At 44.4% G+C, this 22827-nt stretch overlaps 1 protein-coding gene across 2 annotated transcripts in view; it reads left to right on the top strand.

Moving 5' to 3' along the window:
- The window catches only part of slc4a2a (solute carrier family 4 member 2a), a 46740-nt gene extending 23987 nt beyond the window's left edge, over positions 1–22753 (top strand). For both annotated transcript variants that reach the window (XM_054744098.2, XM_054744101.2), the window contains 14 exons: positions 3970–4117; positions 4191–4287; positions 5173–5357; positions 5446–5629; positions 5834–6037; positions 6117–6265; positions 15794–15988; positions 16147–16356; positions 18395–18484; positions 18581–18747; positions 21569–21822; positions 21900–22069; positions 22201–22374; positions 22554–22753. In XM_054744098.2, coding sequence (XP_054600073.2) covers positions 3970–4117; positions 4191–4287; positions 5173–5357; positions 5446–5629; positions 5834–6037; positions 6117–6265; positions 15794–15988; positions 16147–16356; positions 18395–18484; positions 18581–18747; positions 21569–21822; positions 21900–22069; positions 22201–22374; positions 22554–22634 — 2308 coding nt within the window. In that variant the 3' untranslated portion in view covers positions 22635–22753. The remainder of the gene's footprint in view (positions 1–3969; positions 4118–4190; positions 4288–5172; positions 5358–5445; positions 5630–5833; positions 6038–6116; positions 6266–15793; positions 15989–16146; positions 16357–18394; positions 18485–18580; positions 18748–21568; positions 21823–21899; positions 22070–22200; positions 22375–22553) is intronic.
- The last annotated feature ends 74 nt before the right edge of the window (positions 22754–22827 follow it).

Raw genomic sequence — 22827 nt, 5'->3', positions numbered from 1 at the left:
CACATATATATGTATGTATGTGTATAAGAGACTTAAAAACAATACAAAAGATTATAAAAGACATGCATACCAGTGTCTCCACATGGATGACTGGTAACGCACTGCACTAAAATGTGGATCAACCAGCATCTGCACAAGTCTGTGCTTAGAGTTCTTCGATCGCAAGATAAACCTGTACATCTAATTCCTCATTATGGCTTGGAAGGTCCTGACATGAGCATTACAAAATAAAAGACTTGCATTACAGGACCGATGCTTCCCTAGCAGAGTCCTAAATGCATTGTTGTAGGCTACTTTAAGCTTATGCAAGCTGGCTTTCCTATACTTACACCACAAAGGTGCAGTATACAAAGGTTTGCAGTTGTCACGTTGCGAGTCAGGAGGAGGTTTGGACCCAAAATGCAGATACCCAGAACGGCATGAGGCAGGAGTGGATGTAAATGAAAACATTCCTTTATTAGGAAGTAGAAAAAAAAAATCCAAAGGGCAGGGAGCCAAAAAACTAATGTCCTGAAACCCAGGAGAACGAAAGCTCACATAGAGCACAAAACCAAGAGACGAGGAACAAAACAACGCTGACACCAAACAATGGACCGACTAAACACTGACAGACAGGGCTTTATACGCTGGGGAGGATGAGAGGGAGATGACCTGCAGGTGTGTGGGGAGAGAGACCAGGTGAACTGAGTTACTAATCAGGGAGGAAAACTAACATGACCTAAGAATAAAACCTAAAGACAAGAAGAGCAGGAAACATAACTTAATAATTTAAGGGGGGAGAAAACCTCAAACGCCGATGGGAAGAACACATTAGAGAGACTAATAATATGAACAGCTGTAGCTAAAGAAAAATGACCTGAGAGAAAAACCTAAAGACCAGAAGGGCAAAAAACATAATATTCTAAGGGGGAAGCTGAAACTAAAGGAAAAACACTACAGAAAGAAAAGCTACAGGGGCGTGACTAAAGGGGGCCATGGGAGCACAGGAACTGGGAGGGGGATATCTGAGGAGGGAAACCTAGAGGGCAGAAGATTGAGGGAAAAATGGAGAACACCAGGAGACACACGAGGAAGACGCAGAACAAGGACACAAGAGGGCGCTAGGAGAAACAAAAGGAGAACCTAGAGAGGGATGGAGAACACCAGGAGACACACGAGGAAGACGCAGAACAAGGACACAAGAGGGCGCTAGGAGAAACAAAAGGAGAACCTAAAGAGGGATGGAGAACACAAGGAGACACATGAGGGGAGACGCAGACCATGACAACAGTAGGTTCTAAAAAGGTGGATTTTTATCTTATCAGAACACGTGGATTTTCCTGACCAAAATATTGGCTTCGGCATACAAAGCGCGACATTGCCGGTAAATGTCGTCGCCGTCACAGAGCTGATCTGTGATGATGTGACCCAAATATTTTGCTTTGTCACTGACACTTATCTTCTTGTCAACCAAGTAGAAGTCTGGGAAACAAAGATCCTTATCCCCTTTGGTTTGACAAATCAGCACAACACTCTTATAAATTTGCTGTTTCATGCGAGGCCGATTAGAACTCAGAGCAGATGCCGCTTGCTTCACACCCTGCTTGGCCGTCTTGGAATGTTTGACAAATGGCTGCAATGACGTGCACAAATTAATAAATATTTAACTAACAAGTATGAAGATTATAATCTGATCTAATCTGAGAAATGGTCCCAACAAGTTGAGAGAACCAGTATATATATATATATATATATATATATATATATATATATATATATATATATATATATATATATATATATATATATATACATACTATATACTATATATATATATATGTATATGTATATATATATATATAGTATATATATATATAATCGACATAAATATACATATATATATATATATATATATATATATATATATATATATATATATATATATATATTTATATTAGGGCAGAGAAAAGTAGCACCCTTAATTATTAGCGTTAATTTAATTATTTTAACGTGTTAAAAGTAAACGATGTAATTAATTTGAACATCTCTCCAACCCGGAGCCACCATTCTCCAAAATGTCTCCATATTTCCCCCTGGACAATATTGCCAACATCATTTACTGAGCCTGAAAATAAGAAAATGAAAATAAGAAAACAAAACAAAGAGATTGGAAAGGAAAATGTAGGTAGATTTATCCCACTACATGTTTTAAAATTCTAAAGTAAATATTATTTATAAGCTCATAATATTCATATATTCCATACAATTCAGATCACCTTCAAAACTCCGTCCCACCCAGGGCCTTATCAAGGCATTTGGGGGCCATGCCAGCGAGGTGACCCTTATTTATTTTTTGGGGAGTTGGCAATCCTAGTTCAACCGATGCTGTGGAAAATGACATTTACATTGAACAACAGAAGCTAGCTGTGCTAGATTTATTTCCTGTTCATTGTTTACAGACTGTTTAGACTTTTTCCATCAATGTCTTTGAACAGAAACTGGATTTGATTTTAGGTTTTCTCTGTTAAAGACACACACATACACACACACACACACACACACACACACACACACACACACACACACATACACACACACACACACACACACACACACACACACACACACACACACACACACACACACACACACACACACACACACACACACACCGTCCAGTAAAAAGAATGTCACCACCCAAAAAGTTCACACACTAATATTTTGATGGGCGATCTTTAGCTTCGACTATGACACGCATTAGCTGTGGCATTGTTTTGACAAGCTTGTGCAATGTTGTTGTGAACGTCGTCAGCCATCCAGGTCATGGTAATCTAAAGGAGTACGAACAAAGTCAACTGGACTTCTTTAGTTTCTTGAAGACAACTTGCTTCTCATTCAATATGGGAGGGTCAAGCTTATAAACCAAAGCTATCTATTTGACCTGAAGAGGTGGCTCTACTGTGTTGTGCCGTTTACTTTTGTAGTTCTTGTTTAGTTTCCCCGATGTAAATATCTGGACAGTCCTCACTACACTTATATGTCGTATAAACAACGCCACTGAGCTTCTGTTTGGGTGTTTTGTCTTTAGGATGGACCAGTTTCTTTCCGAGGGTGTTGTTAGGTTTAAAGTTTACCGGGATATTGTAGATTCTTCATTTCTGGAAAAAGAAATGAGTCATAGACGCACAAGAGCAGCTAAACAAGAAGCGGATAACACAGTAAAGAAATCAGCCATACCAGACCACTGCACAAGAGAAAATCATATAAAGGACTGGGGCAACACATGGAGCATAAAAACAGAACAACAAAAGTACAAAAGATGGATAAAAGAGGTGTTTGACATAAAGAGACATAGACCCTGGACTGAATAGGGATGAAGGAGTGTCCACACTGGATCTTTCATGGGACATGGTGCTCAGCAAGGAGAGCAGACATTAGAGGACAATGTCGTCCTCTGCTGCCTGCAGATAAACAGCCATGAAAGTGACACCGTCAACATAGGTAAAGCTCTGACGGAGGCGACTGTAAGGAGCCGAAACTGTCAGCAAGTTATGGTAAAAATAGAAACTTTGCTAGTCTGTGAAAAAAGAAAAACAATGGAATAATAAACGAAACACAGGAAGACCATAACAAGGATTTCTTGAGCAATTTTTGTCTAAAGGGTCCAAAATATTTTATAACCAGTGATGCCTGAAACACCTTGAACTTCATAAAAATAATCAAGGTGCTTGTGATTCACCTTTTCTATGTCCACTCATGGTGAGGGTCACAGTAGCACAAGTAAAGATGTCACAACTAACTGGCCCATGAGTGTTGATCAGGCATCAGCAACATTACCCATTTCCTGCTCCAGTACATCTGATGAACAGACAGCAATACATCATCATGAAACTCAGCCTTTTTCACCCAGCTTTGACTCAAAGATGAATTTGTGTCCCACTTTGTGATTTATCCCATTTTTCAGCCTTTCTTCTTCTTTCTGTTTCCAAGTCATCCCAGTGATCAGAAAGATCCAAGCTGGTTTAGCAGTAACATCTCCATAGCTAATGTTGATTCCCTGATGGACAAGTGCAATGGCCAGTCAGAGCATTCCACGTATCAGACCAATCACAGTGGAGCTAGTAGGGAAAAGACCAAGGTATGAAAAAAGCCAGTTTCAGGTTGATCCTCATTGTTTGGTTGTGAGCTTTTGGGATGGCTTGTATTTTCAGAGAGAGAGCCCATCACCCTCCCACTCTACATCCAAACGAGAGATGAAGCTGATGGAGAAGATCCCTGGGCAAGCTGAGGCCACAATTCTACTTGTTGGTATGCATCAGACAGAACAAGAATCCACCAGAACCACAGAAGGAATCAAAAATGATAGTGGCATCAAAGTGTAAGGACATGATCATAGACTCAAACTATTTTAGATCATCAACAGTTTATTAAGAAAACAATTATTAAAACTGTTAATCCAGGGCCAGGGTCTAATAGGATCTGGGTTCTGATGGGGTTGGGTTCTGATAGGATCCGGGTTCTGATGGGGTCGAGTTCTGATAGGATCTGGGTTCTGATAAGGCCGGGTTCTGATAGGATCTGGGTTCTGATGGGGTCGGGTTCTGATAGGATTTGGGTTCTGATGGGGTCAGGTTCTGATAGGATCTGGGTTCTGATGGGGTCGAGTTCTGATGGGGTCGGGTTCTGATAGGATCTGGGTTCTGATAAGGTCGGGTTCTGATGGGGTCAGGTTCTGATAGGATCCGGGTTCTGATGGGGTCGGGTTCTGATAGGATTTGGGTTCTGATGGGCTCAGGTTCTGATAGGATCTGGGTTCTGATGGGGTCGGGTTCTGATAGGATCTGGGTTCTGATGGGGTCGAGTTCTGATGGGGTCGGGTTCTGATGGGGTCGGGTTCTGATAGGATCTGGGTTCTGATAAGGTCGGGTTCTGATGGGGTCAGGTTCTGATAGGATCTGGGTTCTGATGGGGTCGGGTTCTGATAGGATCTGGGTTCTGATGGGGTCAGGTTCTGATAGGATCCGGGTTCTGATGGGGTCGGCTTCTGATAAGACCTGGGTTTTGATAGGGTCAGGTTCTGATAGGGTTGAGTTCTAATAGGATCAGGGTTCTAATGGGGTTGGGTTCTGATGGGGTCAGGTTCTGATGGGGAAGGGGTTGTGGGTTAAGTGCTTCCCTCTGCTGTGTCTGCAGGCAGTGTGGGGTTTCTGGAACATCCCTGCGTGGCGTTTGTGCGTCTGCAGGAGGCCGTCCTGTTGGAGGCGGTGACTGAGTCTGCCATCCCAATCAGGTTCCTTCTCCTCATGTTGGGTCCCCCCACCACCAATACTGATTACCACCAGATTGGACGCTCCATCGCCACACTCATGTCAGACAAGGTGAGTTCCTGTCTGTGGGTCCATATTTGTCTGCAGAGACAACCTTCAGATGGAGATCGATGACTCAAGGAATTTTGGATTCTCTCAGAACTTCCGTGAGGCAGTGTACCAAGCAGAGAACCGTCAGGACCTACTGACAGCCATCGACTGTTTCCTGGACTCCAGCGTGGCTGTCCCTTCAGATGAGGAGTTGCTTCAGTCAGTCCCTCACTTTGAAAGAGAAATGCTTCACAAAAGGCAGCAGAAGCAGACCAACTGTGACCAGCATCAAGGCCAGTTTTGGCTAACAGAACAAAGTTGTACTTCAGTCCAAACTTCACAGGGAAAATCATTAAAATAATAACATTGTTTTAAAAAGAAGTTTTATTTGGATATGTTTTCTTGAAAGCAACTGACAACTGGAGAGAGCCTCCAATCATGTTGTATGAGAAAGGCCTCTCTTCTACCTACTCTAAAATCCGGATGTTCTTCTGTAGATTCTGTGGTTCAGTCCAAGTCTAGTGCTGATCCCCTGAGACGTTCAGGTCGTCTGTTTGGAGGACTGATCAAAGATGTGAGGCAACGCTACCCTCAGTACCTCAGTGACATCCGAGATGCTCTAAACCCTCAGTGCATGGCTGCCATTATCTTCATCTACTTTGCTGCTTTGTCTCCAGCCATTACCTTTGGTGGACTGCTTGGTAAGTCTGACCCGTAGAAGGACATGTAGGTTGAAGCAGAAGCTACCTGGAGACCTGTGAGCACTATCTTGTGATGCAGGTGAGAAAACAGAGGGCCTGATTGGTGTATCAGAGCTGATTGTTGCCACGTCGTTGCAAGGCATCGTGTTCAGCGTTCTAGGAGCTCAGCCTCTGCTGGTGATTGGGTTTTCTGGACCGCTGCTGGTGTTTGAGGAAGCCTTCTTCTCTGTGAGTTCAACTGACAGAATTGGTCTCTGATAGTTTCTAGAATAAATTGACAAGTTTATTTATGAACTTATTTTATCTACAAACATCTTTTTTAAGAGGATTAAACCACTGTCAGGTGTACTATCTTGTTTTCTAGCAGGTCCTCTTACAGGAAAAACTGTTCTAAAACATTAATCACAAAACAATTATAATTTTCCCTCGTTGGCGCATCCTAACCATATATAGGCAAAAAATCTAAAGCATTCCTGAAAGTCAATAAAAGCACAGAAGAATACAGTAAATAGTGTAACAACCACACTTACACACTGATATGTGTGTATTCCTCCATAGGAACGATTTTACACATTGTGTGGTATGTACTAGTGATGCTCAGATCCGATCACATGATTTTCATTGAATCGGAATTTGGTGGAAAAGACTGGATTTAACCATTTAAAATGACAAACATAACTTTTTTAATTCATCCTGAGAAAGAGCTTTACAAACGGAATAACAAAGGCTTAGTTTTAAATTCAACAAGTTCCTCTACGCCAGTATTCTGAGGCCTAGTCCACACGTAGCCGGGGTTTTTTAAAAACGAATATCCGCCCCTCCAAAAACTTGCATCCACACCACCGCGTTTTAAAAACAAACTGTCCACACGTACCCGGATAAATATGTTGATAAGGACATGCCAGACCTGTAGGCGGCAGTACTTCCCCCTTTCTTAACCTCGTCCTTCGTCTGTGGTCTTCCGCAAGGAGCAGTAATTCCGCTTGCAAAAACAAACTAGCAGAAAGCGCTTGGACAATTGATGGATCGGGTAGTGACAGAGTGCTGAGGGCTTCCATGATGCCGGCTAGTGTAAACACAGGTCGCACACATGATGTCAGCATTTTTTTGTCGCGGAAAGTGACGTTGCGGACCTTAAAACTCCGGTTTTGTTCGTCCACACGCAGACACCCAAAACGGAGAAAACGCAGATCTTCACTTTGGCCGGAGTTTTTAAAAAGATCCGTTTTCGTGTGAAAAAACTCCGTTTTCGTGTGGATGACAGGCCAAAACGTAGAAAAATATCTACGTTTTGGCAGATCCCCGGCTACGTGTGGACAGGGCCTTAGTTTCAGACAACCCGTATGTCCCACTATTTAAGTTTAGCAACCAATTCATGCGTAGAAACTTAAAATGTCTTCCTCATATATTCTCAGGGTTCTCCCCATGTTTTCAGAGCACAGCGGTGGCATGTAGGGTCGAACACCAAACGGTGGTTCGCGAAGAGGGGGGGGGGGGGGGTGTCGTCGTCCTGCTACCGGTCACTGGGAGTTCCGGCACCCCCAGGGAATTTTTGTTTTTAGCATCGTTGAATCCTGTCTTGCAACCCAGGAGCAGGAAGGAGAACCAGGCTCAGGTTAGGGAAGCCACTTTTCTTTAACAACAAAAACATCACCACACACGGTGGGAAAAAGCTAAAAACAGAAGGTAATACATGAGAGACTTGACACGAGGTTCACTAGAGCTTAGTCCAAACATACAAGACAACAGCACACCGAGGACAGGCAGCCGTGGCTTAAATCAGGGAAGTGATTGGGGATTGCAGTCAGCTGCAACACTCTGGGGAACACACAGGTGTGGGACGGAGCATCCGGCCGCAGCTTATCTGCACAGAAAAACAAAATATAGAAATGAGCAGGAGAAAAGAACCATAACCAAAATGAATAAAACAACAAGGGGAAGGGGTAAATCATGACACAAAGCTCCTTGGATGAGAAGTGAAACATCTTCAAGAAACCAAAGAAGTCCAGTTGCCTTCAGTTGAACCCTTTGGAGAACCATGACCTGGATGAATGAGAACCTTCACCAGCTTATTGCCCTACACTTTGGGAAAGACATCCTTGGAATTGTAAGGGAATATGAGAGGACATCAAGGAAGATGGCTGACCACAGAAACCACCTCCGCTTCAACCTGAGATGCCGACAAAGTCTCCTTCCAAAAAGCTTGAGACTTTGGAGCACTATTAAAGGACACAGAGCAGAAGAGATTCTTAAAAAAGCATAACAGCTGCTAAACAAATGGATAAGACAGGCCCACTTCACTATAGAAGCCCTTACCCACAGGATCTCCAACATCACAGAGAAGCTTTCAGAACTTCTACCTAGCACAGTGTTAGAACAAGTTTCCAATTCACCAAAAAGGCTCAACGCAGCACAGGAAGAGCAAAGAACGGCAACAACGCAAATTCCAAAAACTACAGCAAAAACAACGGAAATAACTGGATCGCCACCAGAGGACACCAACCGGATGGATGTCCAGGACCAGTGGGTGAAGAATATATCACACTGATCCCGCCATTTCTCCACAACACATCCCCACAGTAGACTTCATCACTGCCACAGAATCTGTAATAAGAAACAACAACCTGGGGGAAACAGAAGCTGAAGAACTGAGGATCAAGGTTACAGCAGCTTTTTCGAATGTGAATACTCCACCACCTACTAAACTGTTCCTACAAGAAAGACCAGAACCTCACACATTTAGCTGCAGAAAAGGGACGTTGTTCAGTTATTCTGAATACAACAGATTACCACAACAAAGTCACCACACTTTGAGCAACAGCACCATGTATGAAGCTCTAAAGAGGGACCTGACAAGCGGATACAAGAAGAAAATTGCAGACTATCTACAGAAACCGCTAAAGGACACAGTAATCGACCGTGCATTTTACTACAGACTCTATTCAGGAGAAGCCACCCTGTGTATATGTGGTCTTCTGAAGATTCACAAGGAAGGAACACCACTTAGACCCATCATCAGCAGCATCACCTCGGTCACATACAACATTGTAAAACATCTCTCCACCATCCTGGCCCCGCTGGTTGGAAAGACCCGACATCACATACAGAATTCGGTGGATTTTGCAAAGAAAGTTCAGGATGTCAAACTGGCCCCAGCGGAAACCATCGTCTCATCTGATGTCCCTTCACATGTTCACCCACAGACAAAGCAGTGGGAGCAGTTAGGAAACGCCTGGAACAAGATGATTCCTTAAACGAGAGGACAAAACTGACTCCAGACCAGATCTGTACCCCCCGGACCTCTGCCTTTCTACCACCTACTTCAAACACAAAGACAAGTTTTACCGGCAGAAACATGGGTGCACCATGGGATCCCTAGGATCACTATCCTCGCCAATATTTACATGGAGGAAGTGGAAACCAGAGCTTTGAACTCGTCCAGTGGAACAACACCAAGCTACTGGTTCAGGTATGTGGTACACGCAAGGGTCAAAATTCTCACGAAGAAAGTAGAATACTTTACCAAGCACATTAATGCTGTGGACAAGAAGATCAAGTTCACCAGGGAAGATGCACACAACCACCAACTGCCCTTCTTGGACTGTGCTGTGCAAACTGAACAAGATGGAAGTCTCAGCATTGAAGTCTACAGAAAACCAACTCACACAGACCAGTATCTGCATTTGGACTCACATCACCCACTGGAGCGCAAGATGTCAGTCATCAGCACTTTACACTTTACACCATCGGGCCGAGAACATTCCCTTGTGGGAATGACTGAAGGTAAACAAAATGAAGAAAAAAAACACATGAAGAAAGCTCTCCAGAACTGCAGATTCCCTAAATGGACCTGTGTGAAATCTACAAAGAAGTCTGGAAAAGCATCCAAGGCAGCAACCAGCAAAGAAAAGGAAAACCATCATTCCATACATGGCAGGAGTCTCAGAGAAACTTAGAAGAATCAATCAATCAATCAATCAATCAATCAATCAATCAATCAATCAATACTTTATTAATCCCAGAGGGAAATTAGTGTTTCAGTACACACAATTCAGAGATCAGACATACATGGGCAAGACACATGACAAGAATTGGTGACTGTGGTCATTCGCAACCCGAGTCGCGCTACCTTAATAGAGATAAGAGGGTTACATGAGGATTGGTTCAGGTGGAGGGGAGAAAAAAAGGCACTTCAGAGTTACCCTCCCACCAGGAGGGCAGCTTTGCTCTGCAAAAAAACACCTCAAACATTCATGCAACAGACTTCAGACAACACAACATAACATGAGACTCCCATTGGAAGGCAGGGGGGGCTGGGATCCTGTTTCCCCCAGCAAGAGCAGCCATCTACGGCGCTCATCTACTGTACAGTCACAGGTGGGAGGGAGATCTTGGGAGAAGCAAAGAGCACATTGACTCCTCCAGTTGATGACATCACCAGGCTGAAGTCCACCAATCCGAAGGTGGGGGGGTGTCAGTTTTCACAGCATCTGTCTGCATTCCTTCGTGGGGGTTTCAGTTGCTTGCAGCTCAAGGCTACCAGGGCGTCAGATTCAGATAACAAGAGTTTGTTTGGGTCAGGCTGAGATAATTTTCCTCTCAGCCTTCAGTCTTTAAACTGGTCATTTCCAGTCCTTCAGTGAAGCCAATTTTGGGTTTTAAGCTTGTCCATACCGGTGACTCTCTCCGAGATGACATCCATTTTGCGCACTAATACCGGTATCGCAGGTAGAACATTGTCCAGCTTACAATTCACCTCGAGTAACGTCCCAGTCTGAGAAGTCTCCACACGGACGGTGCTTTCCGTGGGTGCGGGTCGTCCTCCAATCGCCCCCGTCTTCCCAAATTTTCAGAAAACCAGATATCCTCCCACTCCAATCAGGAGAAATCCAGTGATCATCAGACGAAATATCCACACGTCTTCGATGTCCTCAATGGAAAGCTGGCAGAGGCATATGATCTTCCACTCCTTCCAGGAATCCAACATATATCCCACCGGGTGTGTCCCCTGTGGACATGTGGGAGCCCCCTGCTCCGTTCTCATTGTTGAAAAAATCTTATCGATCGCATTGAATGACAAGTTTATCAAATCCATGGTTAGTTAAAAAAATAGTTTTTCAGAAGAAATGCAGAGAAGCACTCTGTGGGCAGACAGGACAAAGAGCCTTGGGAAAAAAAAGATAAGGGAGTGAAAGAGTGAAGCGTCTGTACTCCTCGAGTGCCTGAAGTGAAAATCTTCATAGAAGAAGCTCAGTGGCGTCGTTTATGCAGTCCAGTGTAGTGAGGACTGTCCAGATGTTTACATCGGGGAAACTAAACAACAATTACACAAGAGCATGGCACAATGCAGGAGAGCCACCTCTTTAAGCCAGGACTCTGCAGTCCACCTACACCTGAAGGACAAGGGACACATGCTGGACAGAGAAGATAGATGGTTTTAGAGAGGAGTAAAATAAGCTATGTATGTCAAACGTGGAAAACCCACTTTAAATAGGGGCAGGGCTTAGATTTCATCTTTCCAGTACCTATACTGCAGCTTTGGATCTCATTCCTAAGCAGTTTCAGTCTAGGTCACACCTTCCTGTGTCTCATCAACACAACTCCCTCTCAGTAGAGGCCAACGACTCATCAGGGTCGTTAATTATTCTAGGCTGGATTACTGTAATGCACTCCTCATCGGGATTCTTGGCAAGAATATCCAGAGAGTACAGTACATCCAGAACAGCACTGACAGGATCCTGATGAGGGCGCACAAGCATGAGCACATCCCTCCCATTCTAAAAGCTCTTCATTGGCTTCCTGTGTCACTCAGAATACAATACAAGGTTTGCCTCCTCTCCCACCAGTGCATTTATGGACACGCCCCTCACTAGATCTTTTCGGCTCTGCTCTGAGATTATGGAACGCCCTCCTTGCTCATCTAAGGGCTCCACAAACTGTCAATGCCTTTAAACAGGACCTAAAGACCTTTCTTTTTAGAAAAGCCTTTAGCTAAATTGTGGGCGATGGTGGCACAGGCCCCGTAATCGTAAAGTTGCCCTGCTCAGTTTGTCGCTGTCGTTGTGTCCTTGGGCAAGACACAACCCACGTTGCCTGTTGGTGGTGGTTGGAGGGACCGGTGGTGCCAGTGCTCGGCAGCCTCGCCTCTGTCAGTGCGCCCCAGGGCAGCTGTGGCTTCATTGCAGCCCATCAACACTGGAGTGTGAATGGGTGAAGGACTGATAGTGTTGTAAAGTGCCTTGGGGGTTCCAGGACTCTAAAGGTGCTATATCAAATACAGGCCATTTACCATTTAAATGTATTTTAGAGCTGCTAATTTTACTGTCTCCTCTTTATTAGTTGTGTGTTCTGTAGCACTTTGAGATTCCTGAAATATAAAGTGCATTATAAGGTAAATTTATTATATATTAGGCCTGGGAGCTTGAGGGTTCTGCAGTATCTCAGCTGTTCCTAGAGCTGCTCTTTTCTGGACTGAGATGTCTTTCCTGGATCTGCTTTAGCCACCCCTCCAGTCTGGGGGTTACTGCCCCAAGTGCCCCGATGACCACAGGTACCACCAATGTCTTCACTCTCTAGGCTTTCTTAAGTTTTTCTGCGAGGACCTGGTACTTCTCTAGTTTCTCGTTTTCCTTTATCCTGATGTTGCATCACTTGGTATCGCCACATCAGCCACAACATCTGTCCTCTGTTGTTTGTCCACCACCACAATGCCTGGTTGGTTCTCCATCACCATGTTGTCAGTCTATATCTGGAAGTCCCACAGGAGCTCGGCTCTCTCGTTCTCTACCGCCTTAGGGGGTGTTTCCCACTTTGACCTTGGGGCTTCCAGTCCATACTCTACACAGATGTTCCTGGACATGATGCCAGACACTTGGTTGTGGCGTTCCATGGATGCTTTCCCTGCCAGCATCTCTCACCCTGCAGTTATGTGGTGGACTGTCTCAGGGGCCTCTTTGATAGCCTACACCTTGGGTCTGGTCTGGTCTGGTAGATCCTGGCCTCTGGTGTTCAGGGCCTGTTCCTGTGCAGCCATGATGAGAGCCTCTGTGCTGTCCTTCAGACCAGCTCCTTCTAGCCATTGGTAGGATTTCTTGATATCAGCTACTTCAGTTGTTTGTCTGGTACATCCCATGTGGGGGTTTGTCCTCCCCGTGATGGTATTTCAGCACCTCCTCCTCTGTTCACCATTGTCTAAAGCCTAATTTATACTTGTCTAAACTGCAGGTAAACAGTTCCACACCTGCTCAGACTCTTTTTTTTCATACTGAAATTTAATAATTTTTTTGTGAAGCGCTTCGTGATTTTTATCTTGACAGGCGCTTCATTAAAGATTGTTTTCTTTCTTACGTCTCCATCTGCATCAGGACGAACGCACGCAATGCCATTATCCATCCTTTCAGGGGCTCTCCAACAGGCTCGCAAGGACGGTCGAAGTGGAGCTCTCTTTTCTAAACTTCCGTCTGATGAGACGGAGAACGCAAGCTTGCGATTGGTCAGGATGTCGCTACCGTCTCCAGTACTGCCATAGCGCCCTCAAAAACATAAAGAAAGCCAAAGATATCTAGCGGCAGCTGCTTGAAGAATACCTCACCGAAAAACTCTCAGATATGAATGTTTTATTCACCCGTGACTGGAGGAGTAAAAAGATATGCAAGCATTTTATTCGTGGATGGAAATGATGGGAAACGTGGGTTTAGAGGTGGCGAGGGCATGAAGAGGTGGAGATGGATGAGAGACAAATTTGTTACTGTTAAAAGTCTCTAAAGTACAAAAAAACAATATAAACACAGTAGTAAACACACTTTCCTGAACCGGGTACATGATAGGATACCCTAGAACAGTGCTACGCACTCTGGTGTCCTGGCGGGGAAGTGCTTTGCAACAGTCCCCAGGAGACGAAGAAGTCCAAAGGCAAACGTCTCTCCCTCGTGGAGCTGACAGAGAAGTATAAATTAGGCTAAAGTCATTAACTGAGCACGTCATCTGCTGGGGCCTTATCCTTGACGTACTAATGGATCTTATGGATCACATTACAAGTGCCCTAAAATACCACTAAGCTGCAGACATGTTAGCTCTTCATTAGCCTGCTAGCTAACAGCTGCATCCTGGTGTCTGAATCCCTGCCTACCTTAGATTATGTGATGCTACTGTGCTCTTTTCTTACAAGCAAATTATACTGATGTAGAGGAATGCATTGAAATTAAAACTAAACAATTATTATTCCATTAGAAAATCTCTGTTTTACGATGAATTCAAAATGTCCTGTTTGATGTTTAAAAGGTTAAATCTGGTCTTTTCCTTCTGATCCTTTTGAAATAACGTGTTTGGTCATCCCTACTGATGAGGATATTGTATACAGAATAGAATAGAAGAGCCTTTATTGTCGTTGTACAAGGTACAGTGACATGGAAGAGCCACTCACTCTGGCGTAACTTGTTAAAGAATACAGGAAAATAATACAGAATCATTTAAATGTAAAATCAACAGTAATATTTACACAGAGCTGCAGCATTAGTCAGGTTTCTGTGCAGGTCACTAGTGTAAGCAGAATTTTATCATATTGAGAAAACACAAACAGCACATATAAATGCTATTGCACATCATCAATATTGAAACAGCAGATGTGTGGTTTGGGAAACAGTAAGAGTGTGGTTTGGCTTCGCAGGTTCTTCTGGTCCTGTGGTTCACTACGGTGATCGCTCTGGGAAAGAAGCTATCCCTGAATCTATTTGTCTTGGTTTTATGTGACCGGTACCATCGGCCTGACAGTAACAGGTCAAACAGAGGGTTACTGGGGTGACAGTAGTCCTTGATGATATTGCCTGCTCTACTGAGGTAGTGAGAGTTGGCAATCTCCTCCAGGCTGGTCAGAGAGCAGCCAGTGATCTTCACGGCTGTGCTGATGACCCTCTGCAGTACTTTCCTGTCTGCAACTGAGCACCTGCATACCATATTGTGATGCTGTACGCTAGGATGCTCTCCATCCGTGCATCTCTTTTCCACGTGTAAAAAACATGCACCAAGCATAAACCAAGACTGATAGGGACAGAGAGAGTAAAGATGGAGCGCAAGATCAACAGGTGGATTGGTGATGCATCTGCAGTGATGCAGGCGTTGTACCAATCTATCCTGGTGAAGAGAGAGCTGAGCCAGAAGGCAAAGCTCTCGATTTAACAGTTGCTACCCTCACCTATGGCTATGAGCTTTGGGTAGTGACTGAAAGAACGAGATCACGGATACATGCGGCTGGAATGAGTTTTCTCCACAGAGTGGCTGGGCTCTCCCAAAGAGATAGGGTGAGAAGCTCGGTCATCCGGGAGGGGCTCGGAGTAGACTCACTGCTCCTCCACATTGAGAGGAGCCAGTTGAGGTGGCTTGGTCATTTGGTCAGGATGCCTCCCTGGTGAGGTTTTCCGGGCACATCCAACTGGGAGGAGGCCTAAAGGGAGACCCAGGACACGCTGGAGGGATTATGTCTCTCAGCTGGCCAGGGAATGCCTTGGGATTCCCCCAGAGGAGCTGGCCCAAGTGGCTGGGGAGAGGGAAGTCTGGGCCTCTCACCTTAGGCTGCTGCCCCCGTGGCCTGACCCCAGATAAGTGGCCAAAAATGGATGGATGAACTTTCAGAGTGAGCCTCGTTTTTGGAATTAGTTTGCTTTGTGGAACAGCCCTCAGGTCTTAAAATAAGGGTCATGTTTACTGATTGATCTATTAGAATTTCACAGTTCACTGAAACCTGGCGCTGTTTTTGTGCAGTTCTGTAAAGACCACGAGATAGAATACCTAACGGGTCGTGTTTGGATCGGCTTCTGGTTGGTGCTGATTGCCATCGTCACTGTGGCTTTTGAAGGAAGTCTCTTGGTTCGTTTTGTGTCTCGATTTACTCAAGAAATCTTCTCCTTCCTCATTTCCCTCATCTTCATCTATGAGACCTTCGCCAAACTGGTCAAGGTGAGTTCTGGTTTCTGTTTGAACAGATGAGAGGCTTTTAATATGTGTAAATAATAAATACATGTCATCCACACTTTGGAGGTTCTTGGTGTAGTCTTATAATTTCTACCTCCTGGGACTTCAATTGCCTACTTTAAACTTCTGTGTTGCTTTCTCAGATATTCAAGGAACATCCACTCCAAAACTGTTACCATGGAAACACCACAATGTCTTCATCTCAGCGCAATCAAACTCTGATCACTGGGAGTCCGAGGAAGGTTGTTGGAGGGCCAAACACAGCGTTGCTATCTTTGGTCCTCATGGCGGGAACATATTTTATTGCTTTCTACCTGCGAAAGTTCAAGAATAGCTCCTTCTTTCCAGGAAAGGTGAGAAAGTACAGGTACAAGTTGAAATACCTACAGGTACACACTGGTTATGTTACTTCCAGTCCAGTTTAGCAGACAGAAGACAATGAGGTGATCTGATGAACTGAAACTTAGCAAAGTGATCAACAGTTCAAAGTCCTGAATGACATTTATAAAGCTTGCTTACGCACAAAACGGGGTCGGAAAACTGCGTGAGCAACTTTCCACGCAAACTTTGGGATTTGTAAAAGAAAACGTAGCAGAAAAACGTGTGCACACACACTCACACAGCCTGAAGCGCAGCCTGCCCTCGACATGCGGAATATCAGCAGGGGGCCAGATTGAGACAGAATGTCATGCATCATTTATAGAACCAACCCAGAAGGCATGATTTTCATCTTTTATTTTCTTGCCAATTTTTTAAGTGTTCCTGAAATTTCAGTCAGGACATCACATATTCTGTGCTCTTCTTTTTGCACTAATCATGCCCCTCTGTGCCTGCAGGACAGTGTCAGTTAGCGCCCGGGGTGGGGTGGGGGGATTTGGTTTTGTTTTAATTTGATCTGTATTAATAAAAGGCTTAGATGTTACCAGTCTCCTCTGCTTTGTCAGTGTCTCCTCCTTCTCCGGCACGATGCCAGGCACGCTTGCCAGTCCCAGTACTGCTGAGATCCTAACGGCGAGCAGTGGGAGATCAGAGGCGCCAGGGCCTCCGCCAGTGGCAGACACACTCTGGCAGTGGCAAATCATCTTTATTTTTGCCTCCACCTTCAGATCGGGCATTTTTTTATATCCGCCCCAGATCTCTCTGAAGAATTCACAACATTGACGGCTTCAGCAACGCTGTGCCACTCTGTGGATTTTCTTTTATTTGTTTTGCAAAAGCACTTCCTTTCATTTCTCCACCTCACCCACAAGTACCTCAATTTCTTCTTCTGTGAAATAGCGCTTCCTTGATCTGCGGTCGCCATCGTTAATGGTGAAATGCTGCAACGAGCCGGCTTATGTATATGCATGAGACCCACAAGGCACTTTGCATTGACTATTTATGGCAGTAAGTGGGTGTGTTGAAGGTGGGATGTGATCAAAAAACAGCTGAGCACATTCCTAGTTAGTTTGCGATTTATGAAGCGGAGATTGCGTGAAGCTGTGTGTACTCCATGTTTTATAGATCACAAACCTACTTGGCGTAAGTGCATTTCTTCTGCTGAGCTTAAGTACGGTTTTAGTAAGGATTCTACGCAATGTTTTATAAATGAGACCCCTGGTGGTTTTGCCTGAATTACAAAGTCAGAGGTGCGTATGATTATGTTTATGTTTATTTATTTGGCAGACGCTTTTATCCAAAGCGACTTACAATTAATAACCTATAGGGCATGTTGTGATCTGTGGGGGAAACCGGAGTACCCGGAGGAAACCCACGCATGCATGGGGAGAACACGCAACTCCACGCAGAAAGGCCGCAGCCGAGTTTCAAACCTGCAACCTTCGTGCTGTGAGGCAACAGTGATAACAACTGCGCCACCATGCAGCCAACCTACCAGAGTACCTACAGACAACTTTGGAACAGGTCTAATTTGACACCATCTCCCAGAACACCAAGCATATGCTGGTGTCTTGGTTCCAGATAATTCTCAGATCCTGAGAGATCAAGAGGAGTCCAGTGTTTGGACTTGGGTGAAGCCAGTCATTGTGGTTTGGGTCAGCAGTTCTCTGGCCCTGTTTGATTCTATCCACCTGGGTCAGCTCTTTCATGCAAGGGCTCAGGGGGGCTAGAAATATAGTTAATAGAACAACTTCACAACAGAAGTAGTTTCAAAATCAACATCTTCAGTCCAGATCAAGTCCAGATTCGGATCCAAGAAAGAGGGCTCCAGTAGAACCAGAACCAGACTGGGATCTGAGGAGACATGAAGGAACAGAGACAGAGTAGACTGAGTTATAGTTTGGGATTTCAATTATTCATAAATTATTTTAATAAAAAGTCCATATGGAGAAGCCACTCATTATATCTCCTACCTGCTTCTGCTGAAATGCAACCAAACATTTTCTGTTTCAGATGCGTAGAATCATAGGAGACTTTGGTGTTCCCATTGCAATCCTCATCATGGTTCTTGTGGACTATAGCGTGGAGGATACCTACACCCAGGTCAGGGTGGAGTACATTCTGGGTCAGACCCAGAGGCTTACATGTAAACTGAGGTCAGATCTCAAGTGAACACTTTTCCTTCATTGTGACCCACAGAAACTTAACGTGCCCAGTGGATTCTCCGTGTCTAGTCCAGAAAAACGAGGATGGCTGATCTCCCCTCTGGGTTTAGATGGACAGTTCCCAATTTGGATGATGGGTGCTAGCATCCTGCCAGCTGTTCTGGTCTTCATTCTCCTCTTCATGGAGTCCCAGATCACAGCGTAAGACAATTTTCTCTAAAGACATAACCTCAGCCTAACCAGTTGGACTCAGTGTGATGCTTAGTTGAGGTTCCTGTTGGTCACTGTACTGTAGCACCAAACTTTAGGTCTTGGTTGTCCCTCATTTCCAGTTGATCTTTAATCCACAAAGTTTATAATGAACAAGTTGGACAATAACCATTTACAGGTGGTTCAGAATGCCTGTGCTCATCTTCTGACCAAGTCCTCCAAACTTACCCATGTCACCCTGCTTCTCCTCACCTATGGTCTTGGTTTGATTTTTAAGAAACATTGGTGTCATTTTTACTGCTATGCCGATGATACCCAGGTATACGTGCCTTTTAAGAGGGGCCATAATCATGCTTTGCAGTTTCTTTTAGATTGTCTCTTTGAGGTTCAGCAATGGATGTTCTCTAGCTTCCTACTTTTTAATGATAGAAAGACAGAGGTTGTAGTCTTTGGTCCGAGTACTTTGACTAGGGTGGGTGCAGTGGACCTCGGTCAGCTTGCCCCATTCTTAAAACTGAGTGTGACTTCCCCGGGTGTTGTACTGGATGGGGATCTTGTCTTGGACAGGCAGATCAGTGTGGTGAATAAATCTAGTTTTTATCAATTAAGAAGGATCACCAAAGTAAAGACCTTGCTGTCAAATAAGGATTTTAAAAAAGTATTTCATGCTTTTATTGCATCAAGACTTAATTACTGTAATTCTTTGTACCCTGGTGTTTGACAATCCCACCTCTCGCGTCTTCAGTTGGTGCAGAATGCTGCTGCACGGCTGCTCACTGGGATGAAAAAGATGGAGCATGTCACGCCTGGCCTGGTCTCCCTGCACTGGCTGCCTGTTCATTTTAGAATCCAGTACAAGGTGCTTTTATGGGCTTTTAATGTGTGCATGGCCTTGCTCGAGATTACCTCTCTGAGCTGCTGCTTTTTTACTCCCCTGTACGGTCTCTGGGGTCGGCTGATGCTCCTGGAAGTAGAGTGACCAGATCCCAACTTGCCAAATGTGGGACAGAGATAGTCAATGTGAGACAACGTGAAGTTCCAATGTAATGAGAAAAACAAAAAAGTAAAACGTATATTCTGCCTTTTGGCCATAGACTGTACATACCCATCTGATATCCATTGTGGTGTATAGAGCCAAAAATGTTAGCATTGTGACAATGTCCCAATATTTATGGACCTGACTATGGTAGTGAGCTTTGGGTAGTGACCGAAAGAAGAAGATCGCAGATACAAGCGGCCAAATTGAGTTTTCTCCGCAGGGTGGCTGGGCTCAGCCTTAGGGATAGGATGAGGAGCTCAGACATTTGGGAGAGACAGAGTAGAGTCTGTTGAGTAGGGTTAGGGTTGGGGTTAGGGATAGGTCAAACCAAGCACACCATTGTGTTTCTTGAAAAATTCACAATAAGTCTGATGTGTCACATGACCCTCATCCTTTTGAAAAAAACAAAAGTTGGATCCAAGATGGCTGACTTCAAAATGTCCACCATAGTCACCACCCATCTTGAAAAGTTTGCCCCCTCACATTTACTAATGAGCTACAAACAGGACGTTAATATCCCACCCTGTAGTTTATAAAAATTACTTTGATTCTCTTTTCTAAACCAAATGACTGTACATAACAAAGCATGAATGAAATTATGGTTATGCAGATAACAGATGATGGATGGAATGATGAAATGGACACTAGATATTTTAGCAGAACCTTTCTTAAGCACCTGAGAGAGATTGTGGTGTCTGTGTTGTAAAATCAATTTGGCTCTATGGTTTGATAAGCTAGAGATTATTCATAAAACCATCCGATGCCATTTGTGCCAAGTCTACGAACCTTTTGTGTGGAAGGTCCCCATGGGAACCAGGGGGTCAAGAGGTCGTAGTTCAACAGAACTTGCAGTTCAGCTTTGAGCACGACGCGTCCAGTCTGAGATACCTTCCAGGTGACGGCAGGGTGCTGGCATTTCTATTTTGTGTATAAGGCTGTTCAGCGGCTCTTAAAAGAGCTGCTGTGTCTGATATCACCCGCAAGTGTTGCAGAGAGGCTTTGACCTTGGGGTGAAATGAATGGATGGTCTCGAAATGCTTGTTCACCCAACTGGCCTTATCGAGTGAAGGGTGAAGACTTAGGAATCAGGAGGTGTTGTAGCTTTTATAACTTTATTGTTTAGAAATGTAGACAAATCCTAATTTTACACTTTAAGAGGGCATTAACAAAGACCTCAGAGAATCACGCCTTCACCCAGAGATGTTAACTCTTAGTGTGAAGTGAATGTCAAAACCTTAATATTAATCTTAGCATGTATGAGTACACTGATAGATGAACTTGTTAACTCAACAAATACTGATCTGGTGTAGTTTAAGATCTGACATGAATCACTGCAGGAAGTATTATTTTTAACACATCATTGATTATTCATACACTTTGGGATTAAACAAGAGATGATTATGTGACACTTATGCAATTATCACATTTTAAAAAGTCATTTATGATTCAGTGAAGATTAACTTTATTCAGAGTGAGTGCAAAAGTCAGTCTTGTGCATGGCTTTTGTTCCAGTCAAGATGAGGTAGCTAGAAACGATTATGCCTCCTTTATCCGGTGACAAGGCCTTGTCCAGTGCTTTCTTGTTTGGAGAAATGGCAGATAGGATGTTTGTGTCTGCTAATGAAAAGCACATTTCTGGTCATTTTTTATGTAAATACTCAACCTTTGGGTACGCTACATAAATAAACTTGAATTGAATTGAATTGAACTGGGTCCTGGTGATGCCAGACTGAAGGTTTTGTTTTGCTGATCTTTTTACTCTTCGTTCTTCAGGCTCATTGTTAGTAAGAAGGAGCGGATGCTGGTGAAGGGGACTGGTTTTCACCTGGACCTTTTAATCATCGTGGTGGTGGGCGGAGTCTCAGCTCTGTTTGGTCTGCCCTGGTTATCAGCTGCCACGGTCCGGTCAGTCACCCACACAAATGCTCTGACTGTTATGAGTAAAGCTGTTGTTCCTGGAGAAACACCTCACATTCAGGAGGTCAAGGAGCAGAGGGTGACAGGCTTCGTGGTAGCAGTTTTAGTGGGTATGACTACGCTGCCAGCAACATCACTGCCTCTGTTGGTGTACTGCTCCGTTCTGACCCGGTCTCTGCTCTTCCAGGTCTGTCTATTGTAATTGGAGAGGTTTTACGTATGATCCCTCTGGCGGTTCTGTTTGGCATCTTCCTCTACATGGGTGTGATGTCCCTAAATGGGATCCAGCTCACAGAGAGACTCATTCTGCTGCTGATGCCTCCAAAGTACCACCCAGAGCACAGCTATGTCCATAAGGTGTGTTTAGTAATTCAGTCCTGCACCTGCAGAAGGACAGGAGAGGTGATTCTTGTAGAGTCACTATCTCAAAGGCTTTACCCGACTGTCTCAGGCCTTCATGTACATGTTTTACTTGTATGTGTCTACAGGTGAGGACCATGAGGATGCACCTGTTCACCCTGGTCCAGCTAACATGCCTGTCCCTGCTGTGGGTTGTCATGGCGACGGCAGCAGCTTTGGCCTTTCCTTTCATGTTGCTGCTGACCATCCCAATGAGGATGCTGCTACTGCCCCGCTTCTTCAACACCTCAGAGCTGCAGAGCGTGAGTCGTGACATCATCATGATGTCATTACATACATCCAATTACTGTTTACAAATGATCCCAGAGTGTGATGAAATTTAAAATTTCAGTCTGTAAAAGTAGAATTCTTCTGGACTTTAATTTTAACTCAAAGACTGCGAGCAGCGCGGACCTCTGACCTCTGACCTCTGATCCTGCAGCTGGATTCAGATGATGTGGACGCTCACCTAGAGGAGAAGGAGGGTCAGGATGAGTACTCTCAGCTCCAGATGCCTGTGTGACCTCACCTCACCCCTACTCACCCCTCTGGGACGGAACATCTCTGAACACTGAAACATTTATTTGTAGATGAAACTCTGCTGTGTGTCTCTGGTTCAGTAAAACCAAAGTTCAACTCAAATTTGTTTACTTCTTTGTGTTTGTCTAATTTAGGCCAGTAGAGAGTTAGAATCCTAGGATCACGGTGTAGCCATG

The sequence above is a fragment of the Nothobranchius furzeri genome, chromosome 11, assembly GCF_043380555.1.
Source record: "Nothobranchius furzeri strain GRZ-AD chromosome 11, NfurGRZ-RIMD1, whole genome shotgun sequence".
Taxonomy (NCBI): Eukaryota; Metazoa; Chordata; class Actinopteri; order Cyprinodontiformes; family Nothobranchiidae; genus Nothobranchius; species Nothobranchius furzeri.
The sequence above is the reverse complement of the archived record's forward strand: the minus strand, read 5'-3'. Positions and strand labels throughout refer to the sequence as shown.